Here is a 14,319-nt window from a genome sequence, read left to right on the forward strand (position 1 = left end):
ATGTCAGCTTAATCTGTTTTCCTTCTATACATGGTAGCGGGCAGTGAACAGACAAGCAGGTGTAGATGTCTTATCTTACTTTTAACCAAATTTTTAAAATAATCTCTTAGACATACTCTTAGAAGGTTAGAAGACCCGATCTTGATTTAATTATAATAAAATTAAAGGTGTAAAGGTGATTGAAAACTTACATTCTGAAACTAGTGTTTCTTAGTGATCCACCATCAAAATAGAAAGATGTGAAACGCAGGACTTCTCATCCGTTTGCCGGGGCCCACGCCAGCTCAGAATTTTCATTGATGACCTTTGAAGATGGATGAGTTTGAGCTTTACCATACCCTACGTTGAGAGTGGGGGAAGTATATGGATCTAAGGACCTGAAGTATCATTCTCCAATTGTCCTGTAGCTGAAAGTTTTTGCCTGCTTAATCAGGTTTGGGTGGTGTTTTAATCCCAGATAGAAAATGTACCATTTCAAATTAGCTGGATCTTATTGTTCAGATAACCTTTTTTACTTACATAGTATCTGTTGCTCTTAAGATGTTCTAGAGAATATAGTCTATGCCTCTTGTAGTCTGTATTTGAAGACAATATTGTCTATTGTCACTGAAAAGAAGGGGTTGAATGGTACCTGAAACTCAAGGGAAATGAACGTTGCACAGGTACTAGTGAAGAGTTCATTGAAATCTGTAGGATATATGAGGAGGAAAAGTAAGAAGGAACAGAACATCCTTGCTATCTCTAGAGGAAGGATGAGGAGAAGAACTGAACTATAATAATCTACCAAGAGGATTACTTTTTCCTCATGTTCGTTATGACAGATTTATCACAGTAGCCTGACAGTTTACCACCGTGAAATAGTATTGTGCAGTTTGATTTTCTTGTCCTCTTTGTCTAGTGCTATGTCTCCTCAGTCTGAACCAAGAAATTTGCAGTCTATTAGGAGACACACACATTTTTAAAAGTCTGCTGCCCTGGGGTGCAGTATTTCAATGTGAAGTGAGCAATGCTCTTATTTTATAGGACCAGGAACATCTTTGAAACTCCCGGGAACTAGCCAAGGTGGAGGTCCCAGCCCAGCTGTTAGGTATGTGATTATTTATTTATGGAAAATGTGACTGGTAAAATACTCTACGTAAATGAGCAAATCCTAAACTTAACATCTAAAGTGACATGCCTCAGATATAAGTGTTTAAAGTCTCTATATCGATAAATACTGCTCAACATGAGGATAATGTGCTTAACATCTTCAGGCCAGTAACTCAGTCAGGAAGACCTATTACAGGATTTGTGAGACCCAGCACGCAAAGTGGACGGCCAGGTACTATGGAACAGGCTATAAAAACACCTCGAACAGCTCACACGGCTCGTCCAATTACTAGCGCTTCTGGGAGATACGTCAGGCTAGGAACGGTAAGTTCTTCTTGGACTCTGCTCCTAGAGAGATGGCTCTCTTGACCGTAGTGTGTGGCACAGTGATGCTGTAGTTGACTTAAAAGCTGTATCTAAACTCAGGCTTTAGGGAGCTCAGCATTTTTAATTTCTTGTTTAAAGTGTTTTCAAAGTAAGGTTTTAAAATATAACCTCTCATTAGTTTGCTAATCTGTTTATCTATAAAATATACATACAGACAATGTCACAAGTTCTGTGAGACTCATTTTTTTTTCACTGAAGACCATGAAAAGTCTACATTGTGATTTCACCTCGAGCATGGTGAAGCCTTCTCCAAGTTTTTCAGTTTACTAGAAAGCAATTATTATGTCTCAGTATCTGTCACTTCAGAAGATAAGGAAAATTAACTTTACTAGTTATATCCTGTTCAAATAGCAAAATTAATACAGTGCCACTGGCGTGAATACGTAAGACAAATTGACATCACGTTATTGGCAAAATGTGATATCTTAATAACTTCTCACTCTCCTGGGTATGAAATGATCTCCCTGAACCTTTCTAGAAGATTTTTTCTATTAGGTACCTCACCTGCTTTCAGACCATCTAACCTTAAGTCCAAGCTCCTTGTTTAGGCACGTTATAGTAAGTAGAGAGATGGAAGAGAAAGGTAGCTCCAGAAGGCAATTCATCCCACCTTGAAGGCAATTCATCCCACCTTTTTTCAAGACTGTATGGGATAAACAGCAGTCTTGGACTAGATTCCTGACTTTCCAGAAAGTTGAAATTCTGTCAGGTGAATCCCTGTTTCACAGTATGGCAGTGGATTTACATATGCTTCATTTTTATTTTTCTTTGTATACCTCTGCTAATACTTTGAAAAATGAAAAATGCAAGGGATTTCCTACTGAAAGCTTTTTTTCTCCCCTTCAGGCCTCAATGCTAACAAATCCGGATGGCCCTTTCATAAATACGTCTCGACTGAATTTAGCAAAATATGCTCAGAAACCCAAACTGGCAAAGGTATGTAATTATTTGGTTGACGTTCTGATATCTGTTTCTAACTTTCTGGGGTCATTCCAACGTAACTATACATGGGATTGTGGACATGACCGGTGAAGTAAAGTTCAGAAAAAGAGTGAGTGTTTGTGTTCTGTCCACAAGCAGTAGTTATCAGACTTGAAACTGAAAACATATCTGAAGAATGTTGAATGTTGAAAGTGTAAGCCAGGGAAAACATTTGGATAGAATAAAATATTCCATTGGTAAGGATCCTCCTCTGTGCCTAGAAGTGTAGTTGTGTCGTACAAATAGATGGCAATACTGGCCTAAAAACGTTCCAATGGTTTAGATTTTTCGCTTTGATTTTATGGCACGAGTTGACACTCTTTTTATATATAAATATTTAATCTTTTTGTTCAGGATTTATTTTTGTTTTTAGTTCAGATCTTATGATTGACAGACGTTGAAACTGAGGCTGTCTGCCAGCAGAATAGGTTTATTAGTATATCTGCCCAACTTACGGGTTTTGACCCTGACTGGAGAGACCCTAAAGGTAGTGTAATGCCCTGTCACTCTGTGACCTTGCAGCTGAATCTTTCCCCAACAGGACCTGTTGTATAGATTATGATGTTTTGTGTGCATACTTCATTCACAAAAACCAACTGTTGGACTGAGATGATTCATTTTGCAGAAGGTATCAAAGGACTGTCAGACGGACTCTTCTCTCCTGGGTTATTTGTCTCGTGGCCTAGAAATGACAGAACTTTTACATATTCAGTCTATTTTGAGAAAGTCTGCTGGTGGAAGTCAGTTCCACCAGCCTAAAACTGCAGTTGATCATTTTTCATAAAAGATAGCAAACTCCTCTTTTTTTTTTTTTTAAGCTGCTTTTTAAAAAACTGATTTAGACTGATTTAGGGCATTGTTTTTCAATGCGATTTTCTAAGGATGTAGGTCTTATGTGATCAGTGTGTGCTTCACCCACTACTTAACATCTCTGTCCTTTGGCCAGTTAACCGGACTAGACAGGCAAATAGATCTCAGCTATGATGTGTTCCTTAAAAGTCTTATCACTGGCTAGATAGGAAAGACTTGCAAGCCAGCATCTCCATTGAGGAGAATTACAAGCCAAATATTTAGCAGTTCTGAAAAATATGCATGCCTTTTATCCAATTATGTCCTGGCCAGTCAGTCAGCACACACACATCATTCTAAATCCATCACGGTCAATAAAATAGGAGAATGTAAGCAGCCTGGGAAGAATTAAGGAACACTAGAGACCTCCATAAGAAAGTAGGCTTTATTAGTTCATCTGTTTAAAGACAGCTAGCTTTTAATTGTGTTGGATAACTCTGTATACTGTTAAGTAGGTAGGTTAGCTGTCAGATGAAATACTTATTTTCAGTGACAGCTCTCAGGCATGCAACACACATTTTTAACAATTTTTTTTTTTTTAATTAGCTTTTTCCAAGGTAGAGTAGCTCTATATTCCTTCAGTTTCATGTGAAAAGAGGCTTAAGCCAAAAAATACGGAGCAACAGTCCTCCTGGTAACATTTGTAGACAGCAAGTGCGCTTGTCAGTATTATGAAGCTAATACATTATGACATTAATGTTTCACACAGAATGCAAGATCTAAGTTTAAATTTGGAGCTACATGGATTTATAACTTCTTTTAAAACAAGATAGCATTAAGGCTAAAGCCAAAGCAGGAGGTTACACTGCAGACTGCACTTTGTGTTAAGTCATTGATTAATGGTTTAAAACTCTTTGAGCTGTCGTCTTTCTCAGGTGCAAGGAGATGATAAATCCTGCAACCATTAAGTTCACACAGTTAGCCTGTTTATTCCTGTCAGTATGTACTCCTCCTACTCACCTCTTCCTTATTCGTTTGCAAAGCATACTTATCAGAGCTGTCTTTAAAGTGGATTATGTATTTCTAATTGCAGGACTAGGTCTTCCTATGTGTTTAAGTATACAAGAATGGGCAAAATAAGTTTGTAAGTGGTTTGTGTCTGACTAGCCATGTGCAGGACTAGTGCCGGAAGCCTCGCAGTAGACATCTGAGATATCATCTGTCCCTAGAGAGAACGTCTGTTAAATCTCAGTTAGCGATTGGTTTATGCCATGAAACGGGAAATTTTATCTTTTTCAGCTTGTGGATTTTTAATAGAGTTAGTCAGATAAATCTCGATATTTTTATCCAAGTGAATGTCCACTCATTTAAGTCCATTTGAAGGTCAGGGCCTTTAGATAGTGGCAGTAAATTCCTCATGCCAGCCATCTGAAAAACATCTTTTTTTATCACTTTTAGATGTACTTGTTTTTATTGAATGCTTCCTTGTTATTGAACGTTTCCTTGTTAATGAACTACAAGAGGAGATGTTTCACTACTTCCTTATTTTCTCTTCTTTTGTTATTTTCACTTTTAATCATCTTCCGTCTATTCTAATCTCCTCATAAATGTATTTTTGCTAATCATTCTTTACTGTCTTTTGGTTGTTGGTTCAGATCCTTTTCAGAACAAAAGCAGAAGAAAAGTAGGTTGAGATTTACTCTCCTTATCCGACATGACAATTCATCAGCAGTTCTGTAGTTTCCTTAAGATTAATCTTTTAAGAATTTTGCCTAAGAAAAGCTAGCAGAAGAGTCATAGAAAGCCTTCAGATGATTGCTGGCTCATTCTTTCTTTCTTTCTTTCTTTCTTTCTTTCTTTCTTTCTTTATGGAACAGTTTTTTAGCTAGGGAAGTTTATATGTTGTGATGCATAAAATGAATTTAGCAAAATGTTCAGTTCTTTTGCAGTGATTAAGACCTGGGATTTGGGTGGGCCAGTGCTGAAAAGGAACAATAGTCAACTCAAATCGAACCTTGTGTTGCTACTATCCATGCTACATTTCTGTGAATAAATAAAGGATTTCAGTCTCAATTTAGTTATCTAATATCTTTCAGAATCATTTTATTCACTTAAAAACTACTCCTGTTACCTGCTGTGTATTCTTAGTTTAGAGCAAATATAAGGTAATGTGCCTTGCTTAGCATTATATAGGAGTAAAGGACGACGAAATTATATTGCCTTGCAATTGTTGTGGGCTAGGAACCTGCCTTTATGAACCATTACCATAGTTCAGCTGATGCACATAACTTCTTTAAGCTTTGATGTTAGGATGGTGTGTCTGAGCACCAAGTTCTAAAAGTATAATATTATTAGCATTTCTCATTTATGAGTAAAAAGGAAGCTGCAGATTCCAAAGTTCTGTAGGTTTTAGAGGTTTTTTTTCGTGGATGACAAGAATTTGCTCAACTACGTTCTGGTTTTAGGTTAATTAGATTTTAAAGTACTTTAAGCACCTAAATATACACTGCAAAAAGTCTTTGTTAGATGACTTGTTGGTTTTACACTTAAGAAGTCACAAAAACTGTACCGGGATTTCAAAATTTCAATCACTTTCCAATTATAGCTAACTTTTTTTCTAAAGTGACTTTAAGGACCAAAGAGTAGAGCTTTCCTTTAATGACAATGTAGCACATTGATAGTTTTTTTCTATTCATGTCATAATTAAATACAAATTTCAGCAATTGTGGTTGTAAATGTGATTGCTATCATAAAGAACTAGCTTCTGCCTAACATAACCGAGATCCTGGATTCTTCTCAGATAACTTATATTCATTTTTATCTTCAAAAATGACAATGTTTTAAATATTCTCTTGACAGGCATTATTCGAATATATTTTTCACCATGAAAATGATGTAAAAAATGTGAGTAATCTATGCATTCCATTTTCAGTTTTTGTTAAGTCTCATTCTGTTATTTCTGTCAGTATTGTGCTAAGTTAATGATCTAACTAGGATATCATATCTTGTACAGAAACGAAGCTTTAAAAGTTGTTTAAAAGAAAGAAATCCTTTCTAGAAGTATGATAATTTGCAAATACCAAGATACCAGTTGATCTCTTTTTTCCAGAAGCAAAACTAATGTTCTAATGCTGTGAAAATTAGGTCCCTCGCCTATCGACATGAATAGGCACCTATATTTAATGATTTGATGTTAACAGAATTTACTGGAGGAAAGAGATTGTGAAATGCTCTTCTGACTTCTTTTAAGACAAAACTCAGTGTGTAGTCTTCCACACTGTAAGGATAACCTAAGATATAAGAAGCAAGTATAAATCAGTGCCTTTCCTATCCTACAAAGAGCATGAGAATATGAGAAGTGAGAAGAGTCTCACTAAACCTGTTCCAAAAACATTTTGTTGCTGTCTGGATTATTGGAAAATTGCCAAATCATTAGCTTGCAGATTCAGCATAGTATCATAGCTAGGTGTTCGGAGCTTTTGTTTTGTTTGTTCCTGTCCTGCTGGGGTCTGCCTTCAGCTACCATCATTCTAGCTTGCTATATGTGGTTAGTTTAACTCACATCCTCTCACCCTCCTTGTAAGACCAGGTAGGTGTAACATAAAAACAGATACACTGGATTGGACCAGAGGCGCATCTATCCGAGTATCTTGCTTTAGGCAGGGGTCAAGAGATCTGCAAAAGTTCTAGTGTTAGAGCAAGATACTTCTCTCCACTATTCTCCCATCTTCCAGCAGTTTTCAGTTCAAGGACTTTCTGTGCAATTGATAGCTTGTATGTGTTTAGTAACACACCCATCTGTTGGCAGGTTTCTCATCTGTGAACTTGATCAGCCTCCCCCAACCCACTGTCAAGTTTCAGTATCCTCAGCATCCTCTATGAAAGACTTCCATAGCATATCGACATAATAACTAAGAAATTGCCTTTTTTTTTTTTTTTTAAAGCATTCTACCTACAAATTTCATTTACTATCCTCAGTTCTCTTACTGGGAGTCAGTGAATGATCAATCCCTTAACATGAATTCTTTGCCACTGTTTTTATAGACCTTTACAATAGCCTTGCCCCAGTTGTTCAATTTTCATGTAGAAGAGCCATAGCCAAATTAGGCATCAGATAAGAGCTTGAGTCCATGGAGCAGCAGTAGCTGGAACTACATGCCAGGTAGTTGAACTGCCTAGCAAGTTCAGGCTTGATGTTAAGTGATAAGTTCCAAAAGATTGTCCATTACTGGAAGAAGGTGAAAATATGTGACAAAAATAACGATTGAACTGATCATCATTGGACATTTTAAACTACTGGGATGATTGTTTATGCGTTTGGGTAAAAGAAAAATAGGAATGAAAGGTATTTGGTGAAACTACAGTAAACTAAATTATCGACAGGAGATTGGGCGCTCTTTCTGAAAATTTAATTCCATAGAGGCAAGGTATATTGTAGTCCCAATGGAAAGATTATATTGTCCATACCATTGTCTATAACATTTATTCCATGGAAGTTTTTCCCGTTGCTTTTTAACACCCTCTGTAGCAGAATCTGACAGTCTGCTCTAGGACTGCAGATTGGCCTACGACTGCAGATTTTACAGTAGTTTACCTAGCTCTGAGATTAATACAGTTTTCCTAATTTTACAGTTTCCCTCTTGCACTATCCAAAACCTTTCTTTGGCTGTTCTTCATATGTTACTGTACTGAATGCGCAAGATCACGTTTGGGTACTTACTGTTTAAACTTTCAGAAATACTTAGATCAAGCTTGCAGAAATTTTTTGGCAGCTCACCCAGGAAAATAATTTGCTTTCTGAATGAATAAAGTGTCAAAATATTTCATTACTCTGTTAGGTATATGCATGCAGTTGAAATGGAATCAAAATTTCTGTTTGAAGTTTGTATAAAAGTACTGTTTCATGTCAATAGTGCGAAGCTGATTAAACAGTTATTGAATTTTCAGCAGCACTTCAGATGAAGTTAAGAGCTGAAGTTAAGTTCCCAAGTTTCTTCTTTGATTCTGTTATTTTCAGCCAGTTGATCAATAACACACAAAAAATATTTTCTTGTAATTGACGTAGATCAGAATGATTTCCAAATGTACTGCAGTGTGAAGCTTTTAATCTAGTATCAAATGATTATAGTTTCAAACTGTCAATTTATTGCGGAGAGTTCTTTTAAGAGTATCCAACTGCAAAGCGCTATTAATCCAAATCGTGGCTGAACCAGTAAGCGCAAGTGTCAGAGCTGTCAGAGAGAAATAGCAGTTAACATTTACGTATTCTGATACTAAACATTAAGAAAGTCCTTTTTTTTTTTTTTTTGTGCCACTAATAATGAAAATATACCTTTGTAACTGAGAACCCAGTTCTCAGGAATAAAAGAATCACTTAATAAGATGTCACGCATGGCCGTGAGCTACACTTTAAGGACATACAGGATCTCTAGGCTGGACAGATAATTTTAGAAAATGCAAGCAATTTTCCAAGCACTCCAGAAAAATTTATAAAATGTTGTTACATTATATTGCATGTATTTTGAAGTCCCTGATGAAAATTCAGGATGACTATCTTTAAGAAAAAATTGTGGATATGTTTTTATCAGTACCCTATCCACAATATTTAAGTCTTTATAAACAAAGAATGCGTCAGCTTAATCAGCACTGTTTGTTGTATAACGACAGGGAGATCAACATTTTTGGTTAATGATAGCATCCTGTAGAAATTTTTTTGGTCTTGGTTCACAGCACAAGGTACCTTTATGGTGTAACATATATCATTGAAGAGATATTTTTTGAAATTGTTCGCTGTTTGGCTTGCTTTCTTTCGCTTGCTTTTACCCCTCTTTTGCGCTTCTGTGCTTCCTTTCCCCCCATTTTACGTAAGATTTTATTCTCCAAACTGTCCTTTCCTCCATTTGAACCTCCTTATCTTCATAAATTTTTCTTAAACAACCAAAAAAAGGCTTTAATTTCTCCTTCCGCTTTGCTGTCCTACCAGTGACATTTCTTTAATTTTTTTTCTCTCTTCTCCCTGGAGAGGGCGTGGTTGGTCATTTAGGATTCAATAGAGAAAGAGAGGATACGTTAACATTTTAAAGGTTGATCTGGATCTCTGTTGATCATTCTCCAGAATATTCAATGTAATCTCTTGCATCTTTGTACTACTCTCTAATGTGTAATTTTGTATATTCCTAAAAAACACTTTTCTGCGTGACATGAGAGGAAAGAGCTTGGAAGTTATTCGATCAAAGCCTGGGAAACTGGCTTGCTTGGTTACTGTATAGACTGAAAAGCTTCTGCTGGCAGACCATCCGCATGGGTGGAACTGGAAGAGCAGTTCCTGCGGTTCTGTGCACACCCAAGACACGTGAGATTGTGCTCTACACCTGAAGAAGAGTGTGGAAAGCAAAGGAGCAGATTGTTTCTTTTTGTCCACAGTTCCCCAGTAAATTAGTAGCAGTTTTAGCCCAGTATCTCCAAAGATCGATTTCTTTATAAGTCATATGAAGAGACAACACAAAAGTAGTAGAGAGGACGTCCTTCGTTTGTCACTTTGTGGATCTGGAATGGTCTGTTCTGTTTTCAACTGCATGATTATTTAAAAATCAAAGGTAGTTTTACCTTTGATTTCAGTTCTGCCTAGTAACCAGGCAATCTGTAGAAAGAAAAAAAAAATGCCTCAAGAATTTCAGTTGAGGGATGGCATTAATCAGTATGCCTTCAGCAGGACAAACAAAGCTAGGAACTCAGTTCAAATTAAAAGTAAATACAGCTATAATCTATCAGTTATCAGAAACTGGGGGGTGGAGGAAGAGGAGAGAAGCACTTAGCTTCTTCAGCACTTGAAAATGTATTCAAAATTATTTCATTTTACTTAATGAAAAATTAAACAGTTCTCTGAAGAAATTACTATTACTCTATCCATTATTGTTCTTTACTTATTTCCTTTTGGACTGATATATACTCCTTGAGCTACTTCTAAAAGGCATTTTTTGGGCTAAATGCTGCGAGAGCAGGGCAATTTAAAAGGCTTCTCCAAAAATAGTTCAGCTTCTACTTATTTCAGCATTAGACTGTGACATCATGTTTTGCCATTATTCTTAGGGGAGCAATGACAACAATGCACTTTGTCCTGAGAGAGAATAATAAATGTACCCTATATACTTGGGGTCAATAGTCATGACCTGCGATATTTTCTTGGCTCTTCCTAACAGTCTGAAGTTTATATTCTCTGATAGTAATCTATTTATAATGGAATTATATTGGATTAGCAAACAAACTATAAAAATCCTGAAGACACTTGCTAAAATAAATTGACTTAAATTGACTACGCCTGATGTCCTTTACTCAGCAATCTGATAAACTGTCATATGCTTATTTATCTACAAACAAGTCAACATCTGTCACTGGGAGAATTATTGCCATTGAACAACATGCAAAAGAAGCAGTAGACACTTAGTGTAGTTTCCATATATCTAACTTTTCTGGTTGCATACAATCTCGTGTATGAAATTAGTAAGTTTCAAACAAATGTATATTTATGTATTTAATTTTACAGTGCTATAGTAAAGGTTTGTAAGCCTACAAGCTGTTTTATATTGATAGTAGAAAATTTGGAAGTCTTAGTTATACTACAGTTTAAGTAAGGAGAGTAATAGTAAAAAAAAAAAAGTCTCAGAATCATGCTAAATATAGTTACAGTTAAAGCATCTGCTTTCTTTTTAATTTAAAAATAGCTCCAATTCATTCTTTATATAAATGGCTTTTTACCGGAAAAAAAACCCTAATTATTGGGATTTATTTATTTATTATTTGAACAAATAATGAACTGACAGTAAATTGAATCTCTTCCATTAATTCTGAAATGCTTCTCTGGGCTGATATTGATACAGACTACTATATATAGGAGTACGTATGCTAAGTGCTCTGTAGAGTAACAGTTTCAGCTGACTGGCACTCCCAGATAATGAGTACTATCCTAAAGCTATCAAAGCTTTTTGGACAATCAGGGTTTTTTTTTTTGTAAGATGTGTATTAGAAGTGAAAATCCTTAAAAAGAAATATCAGTATCCGCCATTCTATGAAAGCGGTAATCCACAGTCCATAGTGTCTTCCCCTACTGCTTATTAATGCAACTACACCAATACTCAGCAAGGCACAGGAGTACAGAAGACTGAGAACACTTATTGTTATTATTATAGATTGACTTTAAATTAATGTGCTGTGCAGACTGTACATTGATTTGTACTTAAACTTTGCAATTAAAGGAAGTTTGCTTGAGAGCAAGCTATGAGAGTAAATTATGCTAGCAATTGGTATTGACATGGCAAGGTGAAGGCTTGTACTTTTAAAAGTTTATTTTAATCAAGTTAGTAATATTTCAAAGGCCACATTGTCAAAAGATTTTGTTGAGGTGCCAACAGAAAGTATATCTACTAGCCTGCAAAAACTTGACATTTATATGTACAAATCCTTTTCAGTCAAACACCTTTCAGAAATATGGATAACATTTGTAATATTTCTGGATTAAAGTTTTTGTAATTCCATGTAAAATATCAGAAACGAGACGGTATGTTGAAAAGTTTTAATAAGAAAGCATAAAAACAGGAATTACTTAATTTCAGAAACCAATTCCAAAATGAAGTCATGCTTTGTTTCTTGATGCTGGGTAATAGGATTTCATGATCTGCACAAATGGATACTGAACTGCTCATGTTATTATCTACTGAGCCTGAAGCACTTTTACTTGCCACTCTCCAGTAGGAGCCAGCATTGTTAGCCTTGCATAAAATAATTATCAGAAATAATTAGGGTGCCACAATGGAAGTGAATGTGTAGCTACAGAAAGGATGGTTGTTTGAATTTCAGTCCTTCTCCTTGAATACTTGTCATCCGAACATGCGAAGGAAAGCTCCTTAAAACATGTATTATTTGCAGTTTGGCCTGTACTCATTTTAAGTAACTGCTCATCTTGCATTAGAAACAGATGTGGGATTTGGCAGACACACACATTCCTTATATATTTGAAAAGACAACAAAAATAAGTGATGTTTCAGTCTCAGCTGCTTTCCATAATTTTCCCAGTGAACTGTATTGGCACAAAATTGCTTATATTAGCTTCAGATTAAAGTATTTGTGGAGAAGGGAAACTGATAATTTCTATCTTGAAGCAAACTTCTTCCCCATCATAGCTATAGTGTCCAGAGGGCATATTGTGCAATTTGCCATTAAGGCACAACAATAGGCAACCAAAATAAGGTTTGATCTGTGAGATCCACCAGTCGGAGTACTTCAGCGACTCCACATGACTGGGAGAACTAGTAAATTCAGAGCTCCTCAGTTTTCTCCGTTTCAGTGGGGACTGACAGCCCTCTCTTTCTGATTTAGGAGACAGTACATGCAACTCCGTAGCCTGAATTGCTACTGCAAACAAATTATTCTCTTCCACAAAGCCAAAAAGACATCAACTTGCCAAAATTGTCATAGCTCCATTAACTTGGCTGAACTATGCCAAATCTACACCTGCTGAATGTGAGGTTCATACAGCCTCTTGAATAGCAGGAGGAAAAGGAATAAAACCCAGTGGTAGGTGTCACTAACTTAGACTGTTTCTGGTATTTTGAACATTTAGATGCTATCCTGGAAACTGTTGGTTCCTCTGCTATCGCCTGGCCAGAACTCTTCCATATTGTTCCTAGTAGAAGTCTAGTTTCTGATTGCTATGGTCTGCAAAATGTTTATGAGAAAAAAAGAGTCGATTCTTCTTTTTTGAAAATACGGCTTTAAAGCTTTTTAAACTATTTCTGGTCGTATCCCTAAAACAGAAGTAACAAATATAGCATGGTTTTGATATGTTCTGGGAGAAACTAAATGTAAAGAAGACCACCACTAGCAATTGTTTATTTGGTAGATTTTGGTATAGAAAAGGCATGAATTTGTTTTGACTGAAATGCTGAAATTTGCATTTTCATGCAAAACATGAAAAGCCATAGATTCTCTTTGTGGCAACCCATGGTAGCACATTGGTTAGCATACCTACTTTTCAGATATGCCAGATGGAAGAGGTTTTAGGTCTATTTCTTAGAATATTTGTCTATTTTAATTCCTAGCATAATTATTTACATCATAGACTTTGTAAAGGAAGAAATATTTCCCAATGAACACATCTGAGAGTTCCCAGAAGTGGAAGCAGCCTTATATTAGTAATGAGATGACAATTTTTGCAGTATTTCAAACTGGCTGAATTGATTTGTTTATTCTAATATATTTTTATTTGTTTTCAGCAAGCTGTAGTGAAGGAGGATGGGAAGCTGGAAAAGAGTATGATAGCTCATGCAAATATGCTGTATACTCTGAAGCAGCAATTCAGCAGTCTAATCAAATGAATTTCATATTTTCTCTTTGAATTACTAGAAACTGTTAGGATTACATGCCTTTATAGGGACAAATTATCCTTTCAGCTATTTTATGTAATAAACTGTACAAAATAGTAAACATAAAACAGTTCACCTGCCTCAAATTTACCAGGGCTCTTTGTTCAGACTTATCTCTTGACAGAAATTTTTCCATTGTTCGCTTCATTTTCTTTTTCTTTGCGTAAACACAAAAGGTATTAATGTTCAAATGATGGATTTGTTTTGGAAGGCTCTAGATTTGGCAGCCCTTGCCACTGAGCATGCACAGTTCAAAGACTGGTGGTGGAAAGTCCAAATTGGGAAGTGCTATTATAGGTAAGCCATTTTTCGTTTCTCCTCTGATGAACGAGTGTGGGTGCTGGACCTCCGCTGCTATGCGTACTATGTATTATTGGAGATTGAGAAATAGTACGCTATGTGTTTAGTTGGCAAGTACCGTGCTTATAGTTAAATCCCTTTTAACAGCCGAGGGGATTATGCTCAACTGCTTGAGGTGAAGGCACCAACAGTGACTACCTTTAAGTAACTGAATTATATGCATTTTCATCGTTGTTAAAATGCCTCAAAATCAGTGGCTGAAAATTCAGTAAATAAATACAAAGAACTATTGTTAAAACAATCTGTCCACAGCAAATATTACAGTATTAGATTGAGAAAAATAACTGCTAGTGAA

General features: G+C 36.1%; 1 protein-coding gene across 2 annotated transcripts in view; it reads left to right on the plus strand.

The window, feature by feature from the left end:
• TTC8 (tetratricopeptide repeat domain 8) overlaps nucleotides 1–14,319 on the plus strand; it is a 45,585-nt gene that overhangs the window by 14,998 nt on the left and 16,268 nt on the right. Inside the window, exons 4-8 of one of the 2 annotated variants that reach the window (XM_068946762.1) lie at nucleotides 1,024–1,087; nucleotides 1,254–1,413; nucleotides 2,323–2,412; nucleotides 6,106–6,150; nucleotides 13,876–13,961. In XM_068946762.1, the coding sequence (XP_068802863.1) occupies nucleotides 1,024–1,087; nucleotides 1,254–1,413; nucleotides 2,323–2,412; nucleotides 6,106–6,150; nucleotides 13,876–13,961 (445 nt within the window). The remainder of the gene's footprint in view (nucleotides 1–1,023; nucleotides 1,088–1,253; nucleotides 1,414–2,322; nucleotides 2,413–6,105; nucleotides 6,151–13,875; nucleotides 13,962–14,319) is intronic. The other variant, XM_068946763.1, reaches the window with a different exon arrangement.

This window comes from Struthio camelus, chromosome 5 (genome assembly GCF_040807025.1).
Source record: "Struthio camelus isolate bStrCam1 chromosome 5, bStrCam1.hap1, whole genome shotgun sequence".
Taxonomy (NCBI): Eukaryota; Metazoa; Chordata; class Aves; order Struthioniformes; family Struthionidae; genus Struthio; species Struthio camelus.